Below are 25,597 nucleotides of genomic sequence, written 5' to 3'. Positions count from 1 at the left end.
TAGGCCAACTCCTTGTTATATAAGAAGATAACAGCAGACGGCTCCCGACTTCAGCTCATAGGTTTTCCCAAGAATTTCAAGTTCAACAGCGGTGTATGCAGACATCAGGTAATTAAAACATCAGACATGTTATGCATTCATAACATGAAGAAGAATGTAATCAGCGGCGATATCACATCTCACTTCAAGTTCATGCCAATAGCTTTTTTGGTTTAGCTTAAATTTTCTTTTTAATATTACCGCAAATCTCACTATATATATTTTTTGTTAAATTAAAAGACGTCAATGCTTGTTCATTGTGACGTAAATTATAGTCATAAACTCAGTTTCATTTTAATTATAATAAGTGATTCCAGTTCCATGTACAATCCTCAATTGTGGAAACGCAACAGTAATTTAATATTGTCCTGATCCATATCCTTGTATATTGCGAGATATGTGAGTTTATCACCTCACGCCTTGAGATAATTGATAGAAGAGGTATGCTCTACCAAATTTTGTTGTTTTTATTTAAAAAGCAACTGGCGCTCAAACAAATGTTATGTATATTGTGTGAAGGAGATGAAGGTATAAGTGTGGCGGGTGGAGTAGCCACAATACAGTGTCTAATGTGGCATGCAAAACCGCGCATGTTGTTCTTATTTATATTACATAAAGTAACTGTCCGATTTTGAAAATATTTATATATTTAAACTTGTACACAGTTGAACTTTCAAGCCAGCTGCACGAATTTCTATTTAAAATATGGAGTTAGTATTAATACCTCGGTTATTAAACACCCAATGAGAATACGTAGCACACTGTTTTACAAGTCCCTGGATATCATTTACAAGTATGAAAACAGAATGCCGATATCTTTAATGGTTTAGACGATATTTCCGTGTAACACCTTAGGTGAATAACCCTGTATACATATTACAATTTTGCCTTGCTTCGCACCGACACAGATAGGTTTTATGGCGACGATGGGATAGGAAGGGAATAGGAGTAGGAAGGAAGCGGGCGTGACCTTAATTAAGGTACGACTTTTCGTTTGCCTGGCGTGAAAATGAAAAACCACGGAAAACCGTCTTCAGCGCTGATGACAGTTGGGTTCGAACCCACTATCTCCCGGATTCAAGCTCACATTTTCGGGACCCTAACAACATGACCAACTCGTTCAAATATAAATCACCGGATTGGACTTCATTGCACAATCCATCTCGTGGCGGTGATTGGTAAGTGTTTTTGCCAGTATCTGCGACCGGGTTAGACGACGTTCAATCCAGTATTAGACATATTTTACTAAGGTAAGGTCATGATCGTGCTGCCCGAGGGATTTGACGAATACTTAAGGGCACTTGGACATTCAAAGTCAGCAAAACCCCATGTCGCCGTTGCACCTAGAAAAATCCGCTATGTAATAATATTTCAGCTTAGAACTCTGACCAGAAACGTTCTGTCATCTATGGTTCAGTATTGCATGAATGTATCAACAAATTTTCGTGATACATGTACTGCGGGTCAGTATATCTTCCTTCACCATTGTCACATAACGACATTTCGAGGCGCAACGACAATACATTCTTTTCACTTCTTTGAATAGAGTTAGTTTCCCTGAGTCCAAAAGCATACAGTATGATATAGGTATGTTCTTGTAATGAACTTGTAATAAGAATAGTTGTTTAAATATGGATGCACCGTTTCCATTCCTCTCTGCTGCCAGCTAAATTAAGTTTCTAAAAATGGCGTTTCTTAATCATTATATACAGTACAGACTTCTTCAAAACATAAGAGATGGAACAATAAAACTCAATGTATTTCTTACTTACCTAACATATTGTGGCAGTTATTGTTTTAATAGGAAGTACAAATGGGAAAACATCCTCTATTAACACGGATCAGAGTGAGAAAATTTAAAGGTTCCGAAATATCGCAAAATGAAAATGTCGCCAAAAAGAGACGAGGGCCACGAAGGGCGTGAAAATGTATGAATCCTTAGGCCACGAATGCTCTAATATCGTCGGGGTATGAAAAGAATAGGATTTAACCAAAGGAGGTCGGATCGGATAAATGAAACTGAGGAGCCTGGCACAAGTAACTGAAAACAATGACAGGACCCAGCTAAGGGCCCCATGGTGGCATCAAAAACACGATCCCGAGTTAAGAGCCTCATTTTAGTCACCTCTTACGACAGGCAAGGTATACCGATGGTGTTATTCTACCACCCCCACTCACAGGGGGATATCTAACAGATACAAGCAAAACTTGTAAAAGGTATTTTCCCTCAAATATAGGAAGTGTATTAATAAACAATTCAACACTGAGAGCGAAATGTTAACTCTTAGAGAACCCTTTTTTTAGGTGAAAAATGACTTTTGGCTGCCGTTGTAAGTCTTTATTGTAGGTACAAGCGGTAATGATTAACTGAAAGGAATAATGACTAACAATACGGTATAACAAATTCCACTTGAATTTTTATATATATGTTTGGCTATTTGCCTATCACTTAATGAAATAGAGGCAGATATTTGATGTAAAAGGTGAGAAAATTTCAGCAGCTACAAATGGGCCTTGATATATCGTCGCTGCCGGGACAAAACCTCCTATGTGACATATTTTAGCTTAGAACTTTGGCCGGTAAGGTTCTGTCTGCTAAGGTGCAATATTGAGTGCATATCATCAAGGCATTCTCGCTCTTCATAATGTATGTACTGCGGGTCTGTATATCTCCAAAAATATTATCACATAGGAGGTTTTGCTCCAGCAACGACGATATGATGGTTTCACGTCTAGGGCCGTTAACCTACTACGCTGGTCAACAGTCAATCGGCGGCTTTTGAACTAAGATACCAGCATTCGTAATCAACTTATCTTTAACAAACAAGTGAAGGATCGAAGAATGGCCTTATCTGGAAGAGAAACAAGTACCAATGACGTGATTTCAAAAAAAACTGATAAGAAATAGGACACATTCGTAGTAATTTAGTTTCAGTACGAATCCAATGTATGGTTACAGTTGTAGAAAAATTGTTTATTTACCTGCCACTTACGGCATATTTTTGGAGTACTTTGCTATTAATAAGAAAAAACATGTCATTCCAATTATTTTGCGAATATTATAGTAATGACCTTTAACTTTAGTATCCAAACTCATAACTTATTGGACGTATAATACGGTTAAATAATTTGTACAACACGTCTCAATAGAAAGCGTGTATTAAAGTACTTACTTTTCCATTATTGTAAGAGATACACATTGATATTTTACTTCTACGAATGAAAAAAGCAATGCAAGTATTACTGATCAAAGAAAAAATGAGTGAAGCAGTTCGGAGCATTACTGAGTTATGCTGTGTAATATCACTGAGCACTATGACATGAATTTTCTTCCATCACTTTATGATAGGTTGATCTTCATTAGCGTGGTCATTATCATCCGTCTGTCATTCACTTCCTTCTGATATGGATCAAAGTCCCGCACAAAAGGTGGGGATGCACTGGTGGGACGAATTTTAGTACAGTTTTGAAATGTTCCATTGTTTTCTGAATTGATACCACGGCCCCATGGTATACAAGCCATTACCTTCCGTTAAATAGTTTACTTTGTAATTTGAAGCATGGAACTACCAACCTTCTGAGAAATCAAAATATCTCTATAACGGATTTTAGAATGAGATAGATGACCTGACAAGAACAGCTGTGGCAAGAATGTAATGTTGAATTTGTTCCACTTATATAAGGACCACTCTATCTCGTTGCCACTGAAAATGAAAGTAGTATCCAGTTTGGTATTTTTAATATTCTTCTAATGCAGCAGAGACGTGGGCTCTTCGTGCTACAGGCCTGGATAAAAATGGATTATTTCGAAATGTGGTGTCGGAAAAGGATGTTACGCATACCTTGGACAGAATTTCGCACGAACGATTCCATTTTAAAGCAGCTCATCCTCGGAATCAGATCAAAGAGGTTCACAATTCTTTGGAAACTGGCGTGGGAATGACAGCGTAGAAATACTTATCATTCTTGGAAATGTTCCCTGCAAGAGAAATCGTCACGAGTTCCCACTCGATGGTCGAATATTATCAAGAGTATAACTGGGTTGAACATCTTTAGTGCAGCACGTCTGAGGAACGCAAGAGCTGGAGACAACTGACCAATAGCCTCATCGGAGATCATAAACCTCAGAACTCAGGGAACGATAAGAGAGAGAGAACTGAATTTGAATTTATTGATCACTGAGGCTGAAAAGCCCCTTCGTATAGCGTCTTCAGGTTTATGAAAGCATTAACTAAATTTTTATAATATTCAGTGTTAAAATGTAGAGAGAGAGAGAGAGAGAGAGAGAGATTATCTGACACTGTAGTGTGTTGGAAAGGCGTACTAATTCCTCTGACGAGCCCAATGGTATGTTCTACGCGAAACACTGCACTCATATATTTGACCTAATGATACAAAAGATTCTTGTTGTTGGTGGGACGAATTTGATTAGATTTTTTAAGTCCTCCGCCTTTTATGAATTGATACCACGGCCGAAAGTGAAGAAAAGTTCAGTTTACAGTATTCAGTGAAATTACTCAATATAATTCAATAATCCTGTGAATTGCTTCACTCATACGGTGTCTTTAAATTGCTTGGCAAGGGAACCACTCGATGCACTTTGGCACAAGAGCAACCACCTCCTTTATTACCTGGCCATTGCTGAGGTTTTCCTTCGTCGGTGAGCCCCTGAGGGGTGTTCGAAGTGACTGTGGTAGCAGCTCGATAAGGTTGGTGGAGTGCGGCTGGTACCTCAAGATCAGAACACAAGTCGACACCAACGTGTAGGCTAGAAGTGTACCTGAGAGTAGAGAAAACAATTCTACTACGTAAAAATTAAAACTACGCACTGAAAACCAAAGGTTATTAAATTAAGGGGGACATAACTACCGTAACAAACATCAGGAATTTTTAGACAAAATGTCATCTTCTTGTCTGGCTCCATTGTTAAGTATTTAGCGTCCTGACCGTTGGTCCATGGGGTACCGGATTCGATTCCAGACCGGGTCTGGCATTTTAACTTTCATTGGTTAATTCCGATGGCTCGGGGGATGAGTGCTTGTGCCGTCTTTATAATTCGAATTCATCATAGGCAGGGTCCCATACTCATAGACGCGCAGGTCGTCAACTCGAACGAATTGTTCCTCTTTGGGTGTTAAAAAACCTCTGAAATCATCCGTGGCACTGGTCTCAATTTTTTCTTACTCTACCTTCTGAGCGTCGGTAATAATCTAATGTAACAAAATTATTTATTTCTTCGTAAACATTATTTTTAAGAATAGATTATTGGTTGAGATTTTCGTTTTTCTTGAGTGGGAACGTTTAATTCTACATTTAACTTTTTTCTTCTTCTTCTTCTCCATCTGTTTAGACTCCAGGGTCGGTTTTTCCCTCGGACTCAGCGAGGGATCCCACCTCTACCGCTTCAAGGGCAGTGTCCTGGACTTTGGGTCGGTGGATACAACTGGAGATAATGACCAGTACCTCACCTGCTATGCTGAACAGGGGTGTTGTGGGAGGATGGGAAGAATGGAAGGGGACAGGCAAGGAAGTGGGAAGGAAGTGGCCATGGTCTTAAGTTAGGTACCATTCCTCCATTTGCCTGGAGGAGAAGTGAGAAACCACGGAAAACCACTTCGAGGATGGCTGAGGTGGGAATCGAACTCACCTCTACTCAGTTGACCTCCCGAGGCTGAGTGGACCCGTTTCAGCCCTCGTGCCACTGTTCAAATTTCGTGGCAGAGCCTGGAATCGAACCCTAACCACTACCCTACAGAGGCGGGCCATCTGAGATTTCAATTTAGATAATGCTGAACTATGGAAAAATTCATACTGAAAATTGTGTATTGAGGGAGCTAATACTTCCAGTAAAAATATATGAAAGTAGATTTTGTACGATAAACTGTAAATGTTAGAAAATCAGGAGTAAAGACAAGCATGCTAGACTATGAAAATGCTACTTGCAGCATCAACTTCAAAAGCCCAAATTGTGAAAACATATGCAATATATTGATAATATAATAAAAATGAATATTTTGAGAAGCAATAGAGATAATTATTGGCGGTTGTTTTTATAAAAGTAGAGAAACTTTTTTTTTTTTTTTTTTTTTACATATTTAATGCACCTCGATATCTGCACCATTAATGGCGCGGGAGACGCCGAAACTGTACTGCACTTCTCTCTATGGATTTTGTTGCATTGCAGCTGTAGCATTTGTGATAGTTCCTCGACCGAGCTCGACAACTGCAGTCGCTTAAGTGCGGCCAGAATCCAGTATTCAGGAGACAGTGGATTCGAACCCCACTGTCAGCAGCCCTGAAGATGTTTTCCCGTGGTTTCTCATTTTCACACCAGGAAAATGGCTCCTTCCCACCACTTCCTTCCCTCCTCTTTGCCTGTCCCCTTCCATTCTTCCCATCCTTCCACAAGACCCCTGTTCAGTAAGGCTGGTCATTCTGCCCAGTTGTATCCACCGACCCAAAGTGTGAAGCTCCAGGACACTTCCCTTGAAGCGGTAGAGGTGGGATCCATCGCTGAGTCCGAGGGTAAAACCGAACCTGGGAAGCCTGCTTCCTTCCCACTTCTACCCCTTCCCTGTGCCATCGTCACCATAAGAACTTTCTGTGTCGGTGCGACGTAAAGCAAGGTGAAACAAAAAAAAAAAAAAAAAACGTAGTTAGACGAATGCCGCCATTAAATGTGAAAACTGAATCTAACATTTAAATTTTTAGTTAAGTAGGCATCCCAACATACAGATGGTCTGCGAGTTAAGTGTCCCATTTGTCTCTCTTCTTTGAACACAGCACACGTCCCAATAGGTTCCTGTTAGGCTTTTATAAAGTCGTTGTCGGGTGGAGTATCGACTGGGAATAAATGACTATATTCCCCACGTACATATCAATCAGGAAATGGCACAGACGCGTTCGGGAAAGTGGCACATCGCTTTTGATATCAGGCAACAACACCAAGCACCCTGACTGTGAGAGGGGATGGGAAGGTGGGGGGATGGGGGGATGGGGGCTGGAAGTGCAGTACAAATTCGGTGTCTGTCACACCTCTAATAATGTGCATATCGAGGTATGTAAAGATACGTTTTGAGATTCTCTACCTGTAGAACCAAACCGCCAATGATTATTCCTATTACTTCTCCAGTTATTAGTTACATTATACATTCAATCCGGACATCCTATATATACCGGTAACTAAACCAAACCAAACTCTAGGCTGCTATGCAGTACTCTACAGGGCCTTTGTACACCAAGCGATAGCTGCTCAGCCGGAAGGCCTTCAGATTACGTGGTGACGCGTGATCAGCGTAACGAATCCTCTCGGACGTTATTCTTGGCATTGTAGACCGAGCCTGAAAGCTCACTGCCATAGACCCTATAGATCTCAATTGATCTCACGTACACCATTTGGACCTCAAACCAGACCTCAGACTCAGGTAAAAAAAACCTGACCTGGCCGGGATTTGTACCCGGGATTTCCGAGTAAGAGCTGACCCTAGATCGTAGGACTGATATAATAAACTAATTATAGCCTACAATAATAATAATTTCGTGTGTTGCCATTCCTAGCCTGATGTAGCACAGCAAGACAGATCCTCCAACGAGGGTGGGTGGTTTCTGCCGTGTGTAGGAACTGCGTGTTTTTGTAGTGGAGGATAGTGTGTGTGATTTGCAGGAATGTTGGGACAGTATAAGTACCCAGTCCCCGAGCCGGGGAAAACAACCATTTAAGATTAAAATCTCTGACAAATCCTACAAAGGTTTGGTATAAAAATAAGCTTTCTAATGGTAAAAGGATTACTGAAACCGGTTGAGTGCTTGCTTCCCAAGATTACCTTACAGACAATCTAACAAAATGCCTCTCTCAGTATAGATAATAAATACTGTCTTGTTAGTCCATGTTTATCTAAGCAGAATTACTCACCTATGGACATCATCTCGACGAGTACCTCTAGCTGGATGAGCAGTGCCGCGACGGCTGCAGCTAGTCCCGAACTAAATGTGGCGATTACCGGCGTCCCTGTGAGAGGCCACACCGTGGACAGCACCCTGGTGAAACATTATACACTTTATCAGCTCACAGGAAATGTGAAGTTATACAAATATCGTCATCACTAGCTTTTACATTGCGAGAATAAGGATTGTAGATGTTGGAGATTCATAGAAAAGGACTCGTACACACTCTAACGGCGTTATGTGATTTGGATATGCAATCTCCCTGTACATAGTTTAGTACTAGCAAATGTACCCGTGCTTCGCTACGGTATTCTACATTGTATACGGATATCGACGTAAATACTGTGCGTGCAGCAAATGAGATTGTTTTAAAATTGCATGTCTCTTAGCCTTATCCGAAAAATAGCATGGGGAGGTCCCCATACGTTGTTTCCAATGTAAAGTGAGGGTTGCGGAGTTGTGATGATAACGCCAGGCTCACTTGCCTACTGCCATTCACAATCGAGTTGGCAAGTTTACATTATAATTGCAGGCCCCAATGCCTACTGCGCGGTCACAATCGATTTGGGGAGTTTTAGTTACAATGGCAGACCCATTTCCTACTTTCAGACAGGTTACAGTTGAGGAGTTTTTATTATAATACCAGGCAACTTCCCTACCACCAGTCAAAATTGAGTTGTGCAGTTATCATTATAATGACAGTCCCTTTTTACTGCTGCTAGCCAGCTTACTGCCAGTCACACAGAATTAGTGAGTTTCCATGAAAATAGCAGGCCACTATGCCTAATGCTAGTCAAATTTAAGATTGGAACATTTGTTTATAATGGCGGGCACCCTGGCCTAGAGCCAAACACAATAGAGTAGGGGACTTTCGAACAAAACTGCATGATCCCTTGCCTTCTGCAAGACGAATCGAAAAGTGAATTATTCATTAAAATGGTAGGCCCTCCTTACTAATGCCAGTTACACAGGAGTTGGAGAAGGACCCCATTCCTACTGCCAGCAGTCAAAGTCGGTGTAGGGAGTACTGATTACAATAGCAGACACATCCTTTCTCGATCGCTACAAATCGACATACAGATGGACATACGAAAGTATATGAATGTTTACAATATTGCAGACCTTCATTTACAGATTAACTGCTGCTAAACGGTACGTCATATCGACAAAGGATTGTACCGTAAGGCGCAGTATTTAGCGATCTAAATGGCTGGTCCTATGATATTTTCTCGCATCTAATCTATTCATGGGTCAGATTGAATCAAAAACGTTGAATAGGTTGAAATTTGTGTAAGAATATCTTACATTGCATTACTTTTCGGATAATTATGTGACATAGCATTTGGCTCACATATGGGTACTGGGTGGGCCTATGTTCGTGTAGAGTTTGATCATACTATCTTTCCTGTAAGTGATTGAAATGATGCACATGAGAAGAAAAGGTTTAGAAATTAATTTCCATTAAGGCAGGTAGATTTCCATAAAGTTTGGTTGTGTGTATTTTGAGGGAGTTCAAAATCACGGTTTCGGTTTCGTATAAACCCCCAATTAGTTCAGGGATTTAGAAACAATATTTGCCCTAAAACCTCCCCAAAGGACAGGTGGATTCTAAATATGAAGTTTGGTGGAAATATATCCAGTAGTTTTCAAGTTATAGAAGGACAGACAAACAGACAAACAGACAAACAAACAGACAAACGGACACCAAAGCTAAAAATGATGCAGATGGTCATAATTACACCTGAAACGGATAACTGTACGGAAATTTCGCCAAAATAATCAATGTACAGACACACGGTCGTTACGATTTTATTTTTTGCGCTAAAACCTACCCAAGGACAGGTGGATTCTAAATATGAAGTTTGGTGGTAACATATCCAGTAGTTTTCAAGTTATAGAAGGACAGACAAACAGACAAACAAACAGACAAACAGACAAACAGACAAACAGACACCAAAGATAAAAATGATGCAGATGGTCATTATTACACATGAAACGGATAACTGTACGGAAATTTCGCCAAAATAATCAATGTACAGACACACGGTCGTTACGATTTTATTTTTTGCGCTAAAACCTACCCAAGGATAGGTAGATTCTAAATATGAAGTTTGGCGGAAATATATCCAGTAGTTTTCAAGTTATAGAAGGACAGACAAACGGACACAAAAGCTAAAAATGATGCAGATGGTCATAATTACAGGTGAAACGGATAACTGTACGGAAATTTCGCCAAAATAATCAACGTACAGACACACGGTCGTTATTATTTTATTTATATAGATGACGGATAAGCATGAGCACGTTGAAAAGTGCAGACTTCCACTTCGAGATTCATATCTCCTAAACGGTTTATGATATTAAGAAACGGTTTGGGCTATCAGACGCCTCATTTATCGCTCTACATGTTTGTTCCTAAACCATTTCCTAGTATCTCCCATATTCAGGGGGTAAATTGAGATCAAATTTTGAATAGGGTGAAATTTGGGTGCATTTTTAACATTTAACATTACTTATTGCCTACTTATGTATAAGCTAGAATCATGAAATTTGGTACACATATGTCCCTTAATTGTGCCAATGTGCGCACACAACGTGATGATCCTATCATTCTTATAAGTGTGTCAAACAATGAAATATACTTGTAAAAATCACCAAATTTACGAACAATCCAGAAATACGGCCAAATTTAACGTATAAGGGAGAGAGATACGACAAAATGTCACAGGACCAAAGTTGTAGATCACTCCGAATTGAAGGGACATTGTGCCATCCGTTTTGTGATACGACTTACCGTTTAGCCAAAAAATAGCTCAAAAGGAATGTCTGCACAGTCATTAAAATTGCCTCCATATTTCGATATCTTTGGGGGGTAAAAAGTGAAAAATTTGAACATCTTGGAATTTTCCCGTCGGTTAGGGACCAAAAGCTATAATTTCACCAAATTTCAATTGTCTACTTCGTCTGGCAGGTTGTGCCGCCAATTTGATTTGGGGGGATAGGGGATAAAAATGAGGAAATTCTCGAAAATTTTTAAGCCCACGAAACCTTTAGGTTATCGTTTTGGATATACTATACGACTGTGTTCTTATGCTGAGCCCAAAATTTGAGCCCCCCAGCGTGCCCCCTTCAGGGAATTTTGAGAATTTCCGATTTTTCTAGGAATCCTGGGGGCATCAGTTTCCACCGTACCAAGTTTCAAATTTCTGAGATTTCTGGAAGTGCCTCATTAATTCACGTCTTTTTTCATTTTTAAATATTTATATATACATCGCTCCAGCCCGACTTGCTTTTATATATATAGATGACAGGTAAGCATGAGCACGTTGAAAAGTGCAGACTTCCACTTCGAGATTCATATCTCCTAAACGGTTTATGATATTAAGAAACAGTTTGCGCCATCAGACGCCTCATTTATCGCTCTACATGTTTGTTTCTAAACCATTTCCTCGTATCTCCCATATTAAGGGGGTAAATTGAGATCAAATTTTGAATAGGGTAAAATTTGGGTGCATTTTTAACATTTTACATTACTTTTTGCCTACTTATGTATAAGCTAGAATCATGAAATTTGGTACACATATGTCCCTTAATTGTGCCAATGTGCGCACACAACGTGATGATCCTATCATTCTTATAAGTGTGTCAAACAATGAAATATACTTGTAAAAATCACCAAATTTACGAACAATCCAGAAATACGGCCAAATTTAACGTATAAGGGAGAGAGATACGACAAAATGTCACAGGACCGAAGTTTTAGATCACTCCGAATTGAAGGGACATTGTGCCATCCGTTTTGTGATACGACTTACCGTTTAGCCAAAAAATAGCTCAAAAGGAATGTCTGCACAGTCATTAAAATTGCCTCCATATTTCGATATCTTTGGGGGGTAAAAAGTGAAAAATTTGAACATCTTGGAATTTTCCCGTCGGTTAGGGACCAAAAGCTATAATTTCACCAAATTTCAGTTGTCTACTTCGTCTGGCAGGTTGTGCCGCCATTTTGATTTTGGGGGATAGGGGATAAAAATGAGGAAATTCTCGAAAATTTTTAAGCCCACGAAATCTTTAGGTTATCGTTTTGGATATACTATACGACTGCGTTCTTATGCTGAGCCCAAAATTTGAGCCCCCCCAGCGTGCCCCCTTCAGGGAATTTTGAGAATTTCCGATTTTTCTAGGGATCCTGGGGGCATCAGTTTCCTCCGTACCAAGTTTCAAATTTCTGAGATTTCTGGAAGTGCATCATTAATTCACGTCTTTTTTCATTTTTAAATATTTATATATACATCGCTCCAGCCCGACTTGCTTTTATATATATAGATTTCAAGTATGAGCTCCTGCTATCTAGCGGAGCTACTGGGAACTGCCATTTCACTTGTATTTATGCTTTTGTTTTGTACTGGTTTGTAGCAAGTAAGAATAAAGATGGCAGCCATGACGAAGTAAAGTGATTCAGTGTTTTATTTATGAGTGATATCCCCAACAGTAGATATATACACGTACATATAAATAAAGAGCATACATACATTGTATTCGTACTCATTTCTTCAAAACCGGCCGAGTTGGCCGTGCGGTCAGGTGCACGCGGCTGTGAGCTTGCATCCGGGAGATAGTGGGTTCGAATACCACTGTCGGCAGTCCTGAACATGGTTTTCCGTGGTTTCCCATTTTCACACAATGCAAATGCTGGGGCTGTACCTTAATTAAGGCCGCGGTCACTTCCTTCCAACTCGTAGGCCTTTCCTATCCAATCGTCTCCATAAGACCTATCTGTGTCGGTGCGACGTTAAGCCACTAGCATTTCTCCAATATAGACTGCTATGTCGTTCTTTTTGCAAGTTGCTTTACGTCGCACCGACACAGATAGGTCTTATGGCGACGATGGGACAGGAAAGGGATAGGAGTGGGAAAGATGCGTCCGTGGCCCTAATTAAGGTACAGCCCCAGCACTTGCTTGGTGTGAAAATGGGAAACCAACGGAGACCATATTCAGGGCTGCCGACAGTGGGGTTCGAACCTACTATCTCCCGAATATTGGATACTGGCTGCACTTAAGCGACTGCAGCTATCGAGCTTGGTGCTATGCCTTTCAGCGTTCAACCTGCAAGCCTCGAGTGTCCACAATTCTCTATTTCCAGCCAATTCTGTGGTGTTCTCTTGTCGGTAACTAATTAAAACATAAGTATAATCATCATCATATTGGTCTCTTATCCTCTATTATTTTCCTAGGTAACCTAATCTCCTTCACTTGTCACAGACGACCGCATTACCTAAGCTGGTTTATCCGTTGCATCATCCATTGAGTTCATTCCTAACGTAGCCATTGTTCCTACAGGTTTGTAACCACTAACAATCTGGCCACATTTATGTCTACTTCTAAGTTACCAACTTAAGAATGATATACCTTTCTCTTTTTTACAAGTTGCTTTACGTCCCACCGACACAGATAGGTCGTATAACGACGAATGATTTATGTTGAGACAACGCAGCTTTCACTTCCGTTGAGTAAAATTGGTCTGAAAACATACCGATGTAAGTACAGTTTCGTCTGAGAGATCACCTCATTCGCACAAAACGCCTTTGATCGGAATTGCGAGTTCACTGTATTAGCTTTGCTGCACCTTCATTCATTTCCACTTAGTATACTACCATCCTGGGACGATACATATTCTACTTACTTGAAATGGTCCACTGTTCTGGTTTTGATTTCTCCATGAGGAAAACTTAAATTTCCACATTACTGCCGTAACTTTAGCCTTGGATGTGCTAATTTTCACAACATACTTCCTGTATCTCCATTCACGCAGTACGATATTACATCGTAAGCTTTCATCACAGTCTGTAGCTTCCACCGCTGATCAAGGGTAGAGAATCCTACTCCGGATCCCAAAACCTTAGGTTCAAACCTTGCAGAGTCAATGGTCTGGGTAAAGAAAACACCATTCAAAACACAATTTCGTACGATATCGACAAATTAAAGATCTCTGGTGAAAAATGTAATCTTTATCCAACAACATTCATTAAAACTTAGACGCCCAAGAGAGGTTTGGTTTACTCTGACATTTAGCAGAGTTAAACGTCAAAGTTGACGCCCATGCTGCCTAGATACATCAAATTGAAATTCCTGCACATGGTAGTCGAGGCCATACGACTGTTTAAGAACAAGTCGTCAACATAGGCCAGACTGCTTAGTACATTTCCACCCAGTTGAATCGCTATTTGTCATTTTATACCTTTCAGCAAATGATCCATGTATACTGTGAACAACAAAATTGAAAGGTTACAGATATGCCCGAACTGTGCAAGTACTTTGAGCGAAGAAGTCATTGTACCATCAATTATCAAGCGACGTAATTATCAACATAAATGCCTTTGATTGTCGATAATAACCTACCCATTTTGGCCTCCGTAGCGTAGCGGCTACCACGCTTAGCTACCATGCTCGGATGCCCGGATTCGGTTCCAGGCGTACTGTCAGGGAGTTAAGAATAGCAGGAGAGCCGTTATGTGATTAAAGTGATACATGGAGCTTACCTCCAATAGGGGTGTGTCTAAAAATAGCTGAAAACTTCAGGACGAGGACACGAGTTTTCTTTATTATTATTATTATTATTATTATTATTATTATGCGTTAAAGGTCCCTTTCGGAACACACGAAGCTTTATTTATGATTTCATTTGCGGAGGATCCAGGATGCTTTCATCTATTGACTAAAGATCCTCTTCCTTTCTTCCGTCCACTTGGTATCTGTTCTTTTTGGTACTTCATTCTCTGGAATAACTTACCGCTTGTCAATCTTCTTTCTAGATATACTTCGCTTTAAAAGTTTCTTCACGTTGAATGTGTGCGTTCTTCATGCCCGCTATTGTTTGTTGTGTCCAAGGGATATTCTTCAGTTTATCAACTCTTTCAAGGATTTGGTGGGTTAGTCTGGTTTCTGGAAGCTTCTTAACAAGTCCATACAATTTTAGCTTCCTTGACCTGAGTTCTGCCGCAATATTAGATATTATTTTGTGGATTTTCGGGATTGGAGGCGGCACACTTCTTCCGTGTGTCTTGGTCCTAACATTTTCTTCATGGTTTTTCGCTCTTTTTTAGGATATTTTCGAACTCACCCGTTTTATGAAGCGTTAGTGTTTCTCCTGCATTTAAAGTCTCAGGTTCGATTACAGTATTGATCTTAACGTGGAGAGACATACACATTTTGTTTTAGATTTCTCTTTTTCTCCTATATGCTCTTCTGAGATTTTGTACACCTTGTTTTGGGCTATTTTTTTTCTTGCCCGGTTGGTCCGAGGATTTCGCCCAAGTAATTGAAGTGAGAGAGTCCGTTGATTTGTCCGTAATTTGTATTGAGACCAGGGATGTCTAGTTTTGAACATAAACATTCAGTTTTCTGGAAGGAGATATGAAGTCCGACCTTTTTGGCACATTCTTGGCGGATTTCAACTTGCTTTATCGGTGTGACTTCATCACTGTACAAAAAGGCCAGGTCATACGCGAATGCTGAGCATGGAATTTCAAGCTTGTTTTTTTTTTGTGTACCAATGTTTACTGGGTTTTAGATATTTTGCGCTTTCACTATTCTTTTTCCCTTTCCCTCATCACCTTACCTAGGACGAGGTTCAAGATAAGGGGTGACAATCAATCTCCTTACCGGACACCTGTTTTTATCAGGAATTTGTCTGTGATGTCTCCCATGAATTTCACTCTTGACGTCGTGTCAGTGAGGGTCTGTTAGGTCAATTTTAGAGCTTTAGCGTCTAGTCCCTGTTCCTTCAGGAGGCTAAGTAGAGTTTGACGATTAATTGAATCATAAGCCTTCTTGAAATCTACAAAGGTACAGGTGATTGGGATGTTTCTGAAAGCCCTGAATTTTAGAGCGGTTTCGAGGTTGAAGATCTGTTCAGTGCACGATTTCTGAGGGCGGAACCCAGCTTGATATTCACTAACCTTATGCTCGAGTTGTTTGTGTATTCTTTTCACCAGGTATGCAGAGAATATTTTGTAGCTGACTTCAAGGAGGGAGATTCCCCCTATAGTTGTTGACATCAGTTTTGCCTCCTGGTTTGTGAAGTGAGTGAATCAAAGCACATGTCCAGTCTTCGGGAAGTTTTTCGTTTTACAGATTTTCTGTATGATTTCTGTGAGTTCTTTTAGTGAATTTCGACCAAGATTCTTAAGGAATTCTGCAACAATCCTTTCTCTTCCTGTAGTTCTGTTGTTCCTTAGTCCTTTAATGTGGCACTAAATTATTTCCTGGTTTAGTGGAGGTGATTCTGGGTGAGTGAAACTGGATGCTTCTTCAAGAAATCTATCAGTGGGTTCGGGGCAGTGAAGAAGTTCTGAAAAGTATCGTGCAAGTTCTTGACAGTTTTATTTGTTATTAAGCATCAATTTTCGGTCTTGTTTCCTGAAACATATGTTCTGTGGAATGTATCTTCGGATTTCTGCTGTGAAAATTCTGTACAAATCCCTTGTACTGTGGTGTCTAAAGTTTTCTTCAATTGAGTCCAGTTCTTCTTTCAGGTGCTTTCTTTTTTCTTGCCTGATGGTTTTGTATACTTGTTTTCTGGCCTCATAAAATTTTCGTTGAGTTTTCTCGGATTTTCTACTCTTGTATTTCCGAAATGCAGATTTTATTATATCTAGGGCTTGGTCGCATGTTGAGTTCCACCAAGAGTGTTTGGTATTCCTTTTTAAGGGTACCATTTCGCGTGCCTTCTGAATGATTTTGGTGTGGATGTCTTCCCATGTTTTCGCAGGTCAATTTTCCCATGATTCTTTTCGATCGGTAACAGGAATCCTTTTTTGTCAAATTTTTGGTGTTGGAGTTTCTTGGGGTGGTATATTCTTGGAGTAACTTTTACTTTAACTCTTTTCTGATAGTGATCAGAGTCCATGTTTGCCTCTTCTCACTTGTACATCGTATACCTCTTTCTGTTGCGGATATGATATAGCTACATGATCAATCTGAAATTCGCCAATAGATTCAATGGGGGACCTCGAGGTTTTTTGTTTCTTGAGATGCTACCAGAGGGATGTGGACATGATTTTAAGGTTGAACAGTTGACATAGTTCAATGCGTATCAAAACGTTTTTTTTTAGTAAATTTGTGCGCCGGGTAGAGTCTGATGGCTTTCCTATATTCCTTTTCTCGGCCGATTTATGCATTAAAATCGCCTAAGAAAATTTGCCGTAATCCTTTGGAATTATTGATGTTACTTTTTCAAATTTGTTCCAAAATTTCTCAACGTTTTGAGTGTTCTTCTGGTTGTCTATATTTGTAGGGGCGTGTGCATTTATTAATGTACATTTTTTATTGGCACACTGAATCCTCATGGTCATTTGGCAATGTTGATGGAGTTAACTTCTTGCATCGAGTTCGGTATAATTTTTGTACTACGAAGCTCATACCAAATAAAGGGGTCCTATTTAGAATCTATTGGTCTGTTTTACTCTTAAAAATACGGTAATTTCCATAATTCAACATAGCATTATCAGTAAATCGAGTTTCATGAAGAGCAAGGATAAGAATTTTTGCACCGGGCGAGTTGGCCGTGCGGTTAGGAGCGCGCAGCTGTGAGCTTGAATCCGGGAGATAGCAGGTTTGAATCCTACTGTCGGCAGCCCTGAAGATGGTATTCCATGGTTTCCCATTTTCACCCCAGGTAAATGCTGGGGCTGTACTTTAATTAAGGTCACAGCCGCTTCCTTGAAATTCCTAGGCCTTTCCTATCCCACCGTCGCCATGAGACCTATCTGTATCGGTGCGAAGAAACGCCATTAAAAAAAAAGAATTTTTGCCAATCAAGTTCTGTGGCTAAACTTGGTAATTTTCCTGGTTGAATTGAAGTATTGATATTGAATAGACCAATGTAAGTAGGGTCTTTTTTTTTTTTTACTACCTGAGAGCTCCGACTCTCTCCCATGTTTTCGTGGTCGTCCAGGCTCCCCAGAATCCGAAAGCCTGGTCGCCATCTCAATGCGATTGGTGGATTGGGTACCACCTGGGGTAATGTTGTTACTACGCTCAAGAATCATATTTGACTTGTAAGAGGAGATCCAGCAGTGCTGTGTGCTTAGAACCAGGGATTGTTACTCCCTGGAGCTTGGTATTGCCGCCGCACCCACAAGGTTTTAGACGCGGATCAGGAAGCTGGTGGATTTCAAAACGACTTTTTATTACTATCCCAAAAAGCAAGGACGCCTCTTCCGCCAGTTCCGCCGTACCAATGATCTTAATCTCCGCCTTCACTGCCGCTGAGGTCTTCAATCGTAACTCTGAGCTGGGACCCTTACCAAATGATACACACCGGGTCAGTGCGCCCTGGGACTCACATGGGTAGGGGTGGCAGTCGCTGGGCACGGCTGCTTCCGAAGAGGGTCCCTACCTGCTACCTAATTATTATAATTATTATTTGCCTACAAAAAATACTTTATTTGTTTTGCGGCACGTATATGAAATTCCAATATATTACTGTACCGGCTGGTACACCTCTACGCCGCACATTTGAATTTTCAGCCTTATAGTACTCCTCTACAGGAGAAACTGTGAACTTAAAACTGGATCTACTTAAACTTTTGCTCTGAAGATGTCACTGGGTTAATTTTGACGTGTTTTTGTTTACTATTTATCAAGAAGTTTGGACATTGTCTCATAGATGTCTCTACTAAAAAACTATGATCATGCACCCTGGTGTGAAGTGAGGGAACTTCCTTGAAGATATTTTGTACTCATAAGTTTTCTTATTACTAAATTTCGTTCTTTCATTTGTGGGTTGGCAATATTTATCTTTTCTTTCCGCCAGGTTTGAAGTTAGCCAATCAATTATTTCTGTAATTAATTTTTGACCAATCGTGTCTTTCTTCTTCGATTTTGTGTGTAACTGTGTACTGTAGCCAATAAACGCCTGTGGGTGTGTCTTAATTATTCATGAAAGGTCTCGAATTTTCCCCGAGGGTATAAAAACTGCTGATTTTTTTGTCTCTCGGCCACTTCATCAACTTATAACCTAGTGTATGGACATGTATCAGGAGGCGGGGAGGGCCTCTTTCTTCAGGCAGCAGCTCTTCAATATGGTAATGGCCCTTTAACATCTTTATTTTCTTGCTAGCTCAGCAGTTTAACCCTCGGAAAAGGTCCGAATCCCTTTACCTATCTTTTCGACATGTAAATTTTGCCGTTTGATGTAAAAACTTCATTAAAATCTGCAACTGCAATTCGGGGATAGAGAGAGCTTTACCCTCTCGAGCTCCGCTTCATATTGATTGGAGGTGACTACATTTTCTTCCTTCCTGTAATGTCTTAAAATTTTCTTATACGAGTCACCTCCATAGTTTGGGAATAGCCCCTGTTTCATCGGCCTATTGCCTAGTAGGTTTAAAAAAGGTTTCATGTAGGAGTGCAAGTACACGCCTCCATTCATCTTGGTATTTTGGGCCATTCACTTAACCTGTTCTTTTCTGCCAAGGTCCAATAGGTTGGGTACAAGATACCCCTGTTTCTTTGTAAGTGTGCCTTGAGGGCAGTTAATGGTAAAGTCTGTTGCGGCCTTTGATAGGCTCAGAACATTGAGAGCGTGTCAGCTCTTGTATTTGTGGTAAAAGTGCCTCAGAGAGGCTTGATATTCAAATTTGGGAGTAAGTGCTCCATGTATGGAGGGGGTTTCTGCAATTTGGTAAATATCTGTTTGTGAGCTGAGAGCTCAGGAATTGTAAAACTTGGGGCTTGAAGCCCAGATTGTTAAATTATCTCTAAATTTTGGCTTTTCCTAGTCTTGTACCTGATTGCCGGTTACTTGTTGGCATGTTGTTATTTGTTAAACTTTGAAATTCTATGTGAAAATTGTTAAGTTTTGCTATTTCGAAAATATAACCTTTAATGAAATTTGAATTCATATCTCGGCTTTGTAGTTAGACCCATCCCCTGCGTCACCTTCTTTCACCTCTGCCGATCCACCAAACCACGGTAACAATTACCATGGAAGCTCACATTGCCAGTAGTCAGGATTTACTTTATGGTGTTTTAATTTCAAGCTAGACATTACTTTAGGTATAGAAAATAACATCTTGTGTTGGTCTGAACTCTAATCTGTTATTTTAATAATAGTTTTCCTTTGCTCGTAATGTGTAAATTGCTTTACATCAATGTTCTTACTTGTTAAAGGTCGACCGATATTGCACTATGCATGACTTAAATCCATCTCAAGTTCCTCAGGGGTATAAATTATTTGTTAACGCTGTTATGAATACATAATGGGTTCTATTATATCTTCTAGAATTTATTCCTTTTATTCCACTCCAGACTGTCACATTTTGTTGCATTGTATCATATTTTCTATATTATACTATATTGTTTAATGCTGTAAAATTCCGTCTATTATTTGAGAGTGGATTACGCTAAGAGGGGTTTCAAAGCCCTACTTATGTAGTCTTGGAATCAATCAATCAATCAATCAATCAATCAATCAATCAATCAATCAATCAATCAATCAATCAATCAATCAATCAATCAATCAATCAATCAATCAATCAATCAATCAATCAATCAATCAATCAATCAATCAATCAATCAATCAATCAATCAATCAATCAATCAATCAATCAACCAATCAATCAATCAATCAATCAATCAATCAATCAATCAATCAAACAATCAATCAATCAATCAATCAATCAATCTCCTTCATAAACACGGCCACACACACACAATTCAGTCGTGTTGTCATTAAGTAGTACCCAATATGGAAACCAAATGACGTAGTGAATTCAAGACACTTTACTCAATAAATCAATAAAAATCAAGCAACTGGGGTTAATTCCTTCTTACCGGACAAGTGGCTGCGTGGTTTGGGTCATATAGTTACCAGCTTGCAATTCCATTAGATATGTTCAAACCCCACTGTCGGCAGCCCTGAAGATGGTTTTCCGTTGTATCCCATTTTTACACCAGGAAAAATCTGGGGCTGTATCTTAATTGCGGTCAAGGTCGCTTCCTTGAACTCCTATCCCTGTGTTATCCCATCTCGTCATAAGAACTATGTCCGGCTGCATGGCTAAATGGTTAGCGTGCCGGCCTTTGGTTACAGAAATCCCGGGTTCGATTCCCGGCAGGGTCAAGAATTTTAACCATCATTGGTTAATTTCGCTGGCATGGGGGCGGGGTGTATGTGTCTTCTTCATCATCATTTCATCCTCATCACGACGCGCAAGTCGCCTACGGGAGTTAAAACAAAAGACCTGCACTTGACGAGCCGAACATGTCCTCGGACACTCCCGGCACTAAAAGCCATACGCCATTTCATTTTCATAAGAACTATGTGTGTCGGTGCGATGTACTCGTAAAGCAAATGAAATCAAACTCTTCCTTCCTCCTATTCTTTTTCCTTTCTTCTTTAATTTCTATCTTACTTCGTCATCATAGACAGGATATTACACTTGTTTCAGTCTCAGATTCCAGACTATCTCTTCATGGCGCAATGATGTCTCTTCATTGAAAATGCAAGTTTGGGGGTAAAATGTTCGGTAGTCTCTCCTATGTCAATATTTTTCACCTTAGAAAATATCTATCCTATTCTATCTTATTCCAGTAAATTCTTCTATTAGAGACTAAATTATGGAGGATAAGAGAAGTAGAGGGAGACCACGGCGACTCAGTTATTTAACGATATGAGATATGCAATTAAATGAGTCTACAAAGCCACAGAATTATGAGGGGAATTAGTTAATCGCAGTAGTCTGTACTCTGAATGCCGAAAGGCATACCTTTCTGTAATGAAGATAAACTGCTTGTGCTTTATGTATGTATATATCATTCACGGTGAACACATTTTCTTCAGCATGTGGGCATCGATCTCAGGAACCTGTAGTTGAGTATCGTGTGTCTCTAATAAATTAAATTTTGTGAGGTAGCTAAATTCACGTTTCATCAACAGCTGCATTTGGCACTCTCAAAGTATCCACTAGTTACCAGAGTGGAAATAATATACTGTACATTGTAGTGAAGGACAAGGACAACTCTAAATCGTAACACGATTTTATAGGTACTGGTTCAATATAGCTGTTGATTAAAAGTTAAGACGATTGAATCCCACAATACAATGGCCTATAAGACCGAAAACCTTGTCTTAAGGTGTTGACGGCAGTGAATGTAGAATCTGTTCTGGTAAACCATTCATGGTGGCCATGCAGAAGAATATTTCTTCTTCTGGTGATCTTTTAATGAGAGGTAAATACAGGTATGGGGGTTTGAAATTTTGAAATTTGCTCAAGTCTCCTTTATGAAGTTGTGTCGGAAGGAAATATATTTCATAGTTTAAATCTTCCACCATACTAACATATTTTGGTTTAATATTTTTTAAATGTTTTAACATATCTAAAGGACAGAGTGTGAACACTGTTATTAGGAAAAGTATTGCATTTTTAATTTTCCAATTTATAATCAGATAAGCAATAGTATTGAAAAAATTCTTAATTATCCGTCCTCTTTTAGGTATGAGAAGTAGACTCACGTAGCCAGTGAGTTGTTAAATGTTATCGGTGAGGAAATTAAGTGTTGGGTATATTACCTGAAGATGAGTCCGTCTTGCGCCATAGCGTAGACGATACGGGGCATGGGAAACATGGAACCAAACATACTGACAGTGAGTCCTGCCAGGGCCCCAACAGCTACGATGTATTTACAGTTGATGGCGCCCACTTGGCCGAACATCTCCACCAGCGCTGAGTCAGCATCCACTTCGTTGTATGGGACTGAAAAGAAACAAGGTTTATTCAGATGGGTGATTTTACGGCCCGTATACATCGTCATGATAATCTTTTTGGATATTTCAGTGTTACATAAAACAGAGAGAGAGAAAAATTTTAACATTTCGCGGAGACTTTGCTCCAGGTCTTGAGAAGAGAGAACAAGACTATCCACGACGAAAACTTCTTTAAAATGACCATAAAATACTTGACCGTGGTCTATTGTAAATGATAATCTCGTTCGTCACCAGATGTCTCACTATGCCTTCCGAGTGGAAAGTGATGACGACACCATCTTAACTCGAAGTAAAATGTTTCCAGTTTAATATGTCTGTGTATTGCGAAATAGTCAGAAAATTCATCAGATTGATCAAAGACGATGGGAGAGAAATGTGGTAAATTAAGTCAAGTGGAACGAAAGACATACAAGGGCAGAAGAATACAATAGAAGTCAAAATGAAAAGTAAAACGAGTAAAAAGTGGAAAATATAAACAAGCTTTCACTGTGGTTATTTCGTTTCAATTTTCTTCCGAATTCGTACTCCCCTCATCACTAGATGGTTCACTCTAGGTTGCATCATACTATCATCATATGTGTGTTAAATTAAAGCCTCCACTAAACGTGCAGATTTTTTCTCTATTATCGTTGAAACCGCAAAATCCAAAAATATTATCATGTTAAGCAAAAAAGAATTAAAATCATTAAAAAACCTTTGTACATATACAGGCTCTCTCAGACAGCACACTTCAATATTCCTTTCCCCAGTGCCACATGACTGACTGTGAAAATACGTAGGTGGATCAAAAGGTTAGTTGCACTAACGCGCCCCACCAGCGCGCAGCGTGTCGCAAACGTGGGCACAGCTGAGAAAGGAAAAAACACTGCCCGCACGTCTGTTAGGCAGGTCGCTGTGGTGTCTCGTCTCGTTTTGTGTGAATAGAGGCCAAATGCAATGGCGCGTCAACTGGACGTTCACTCCAAATATGAGGTGCATGCGACAATCCGATTCCTATGGGCCAAAAAGAAGAATTGCGCGTACACTCATCGTGAAATTAGTGCTGTGTATGGGGAGCGGGCCATTTCCCGGCAAGGTATCGTAAAGTGGTGTCAGCAATTCGAAGCCGGACGCACGGATATCACGGACAACCATCGCGAAGGCAGGCCCGCAACGTCTAGGACCCGTGCAAAGGTCAACAGTGTGAATGCAATCATTAGACAGAACCGGCGCATTAAATTGAGAGAAATAGCGACGCAGCTAAACATGTCGTATGACAGTGTGTTCGCCATTGTTCACAAGGAACTTGGATATCGTAAGCTGTGTCAAAGATGGGTCCCACGTCTTCTCACCGATGAACACAAGGGACAACGTTTACAATCCTCTCTGGCATTTTTGCAACGCTATGCCGCAGACGGCAACAGGTTTCTGCGGCTAATCGTCACAGCCGATGAAACGTGGGTCCACCACTTCACCCCCGAAACGAAGCGAACACCAATGGAATGGGTGCACCCCTCATGACCACAACGAAAGAAGACCAAGGTTCAACCTTCTGCCGGTAAGTTTATGGCGACAGTGTTCTTTGACATGGAGGGTTTGCTGCACGTGGAATTCATGCCGAAAGGAACGACGATCAACACGGCGTCGTATTGTCAAACGTTGCACCGGTTGCGTAAAGCGATTAAAGAGCACTGCCGGGGGAAATTGAACGCCGGTGTGATTTTTTTGCACGATAACGCAATACCTCACAAGGCCCGCCAAACGAAAGAACTGCTGCAGCGTTTCAAGTGGGAGGTCTGGCAACATCCACCCTACAGTCCCGACCTAGCGCCATGTGACTTTCATCTGTTCGGTAAGCTCAAAACGAAGCTCGGTGGTCGACGTTTCCAGACCGATGAGGAGGTGAAGGCCGCTGTCTCCGAGTGGTTGCAGAACGCTGGAGGAAATTTCTATGCATCCGGCATCGGCAAGTTGGTTGTGCGTTTGCAGAAATATTTGGAGTCTCTTGGACACTATGTGTAAAAGTGACGTTACAGTGTATGTCGTTATAGTCGTGTTGCTGTTGTATAGGTGGTGTAATAAATGGCCATAACTGGAAGTGCAACTTATTTTCTGATCTACCCTCGTAATTACATCGCTGAAGTGGCTGCCGACGGCAGCAAACGATATAATATAATTTTAAATTCTCTGTATTGTTACATCTGAAACACAGGATACATATTGCAATTAATTCACGTGACTCTATGTGGTAAATCAGTATCTTCAACTGATAAGGAGTTATGCATGGTGAAAAACTTAAGTCACCTTGTAGTATGTCACATAAATGTTAATTGGAGCTAAGAAGAAGCTATTGGAAACGGTACTACTCTATCAGCCGTCATAATTCTAGTGGTAAGAACTTCAGCATTGGCAGTTTTCCTGTTCATACGAAGATCACATTCCAGTGCTTTTAATAATTAGTATCAGAGTAAGTATACCTTTAAAATTCTACTCTCGCTCGTGGAGGATGTAAACAAAAAAATTACAAAGAATTAGAAGTATTAACATATTTTCATCATCCTTTCAACTGCTATCGGCCTTAAGCAGTGCAACAGATTGGATTATTTATGTAGCGCACGGCATTACACATGAAATAAAATATTGAAAGTAAAAAACACAACAAGGTGATAAAAATCCACAGTTCTATTCCTTCTGGCAAGGAACTCGACGTTGAAAACATCTTAGGGATATGAGCTATGAATGTTAGGTAAACAAAATATAATAAACTAGCAATTACCCGCGGCTTCGCTCGCGTGCATTTCGTAATTTGATCAATGTAATCGTTCCTTGGTGTTACCGTGTTTTGGTGGATCAGCAGAGTTGAA

General features: G+C 40.2%; 1 protein-coding gene across 1 annotated transcript in view; it reads right to left on the bottom strand.

The window, feature by feature from the left end:
* Positions 1-25,597, bottom strand: part of LOC136875987 (solute carrier family 7 member 14) — a 446,413-nt gene that overhangs the window by 29,692 nt on the left and 391,124 nt on the right. The window contains exons 6-8 of the mRNA XM_067149601.2: positions 22,560-22,743; positions 7,952-8,076; positions 4,671-4,819 (exon numbers count right to left, since the gene is read on the bottom strand). Coding sequence (XP_067005702.2) covers positions 4,671-4,819; positions 7,952-8,076; positions 22,560-22,743 — 458 coding nt within the window. The remainder of the gene's footprint in view (positions 1-4,670; positions 4,820-7,951; positions 8,077-22,559; positions 22,744-25,597) is intronic.

The sequence above is a fragment of the Anabrus simplex genome, chromosome 6 (assembly GCF_040414725.1).
Source record: "Anabrus simplex isolate iqAnaSimp1 chromosome 6, ASM4041472v1, whole genome shotgun sequence".
NCBI classification, from domain to species: Eukaryota; Metazoa; Arthropoda; class Insecta; order Orthoptera; family Tettigoniidae; genus Anabrus; species Anabrus simplex.
The sequence above is the reverse complement of the archived record's forward strand: the minus strand, read 5'-3'. Positions and strand labels throughout refer to the sequence as shown.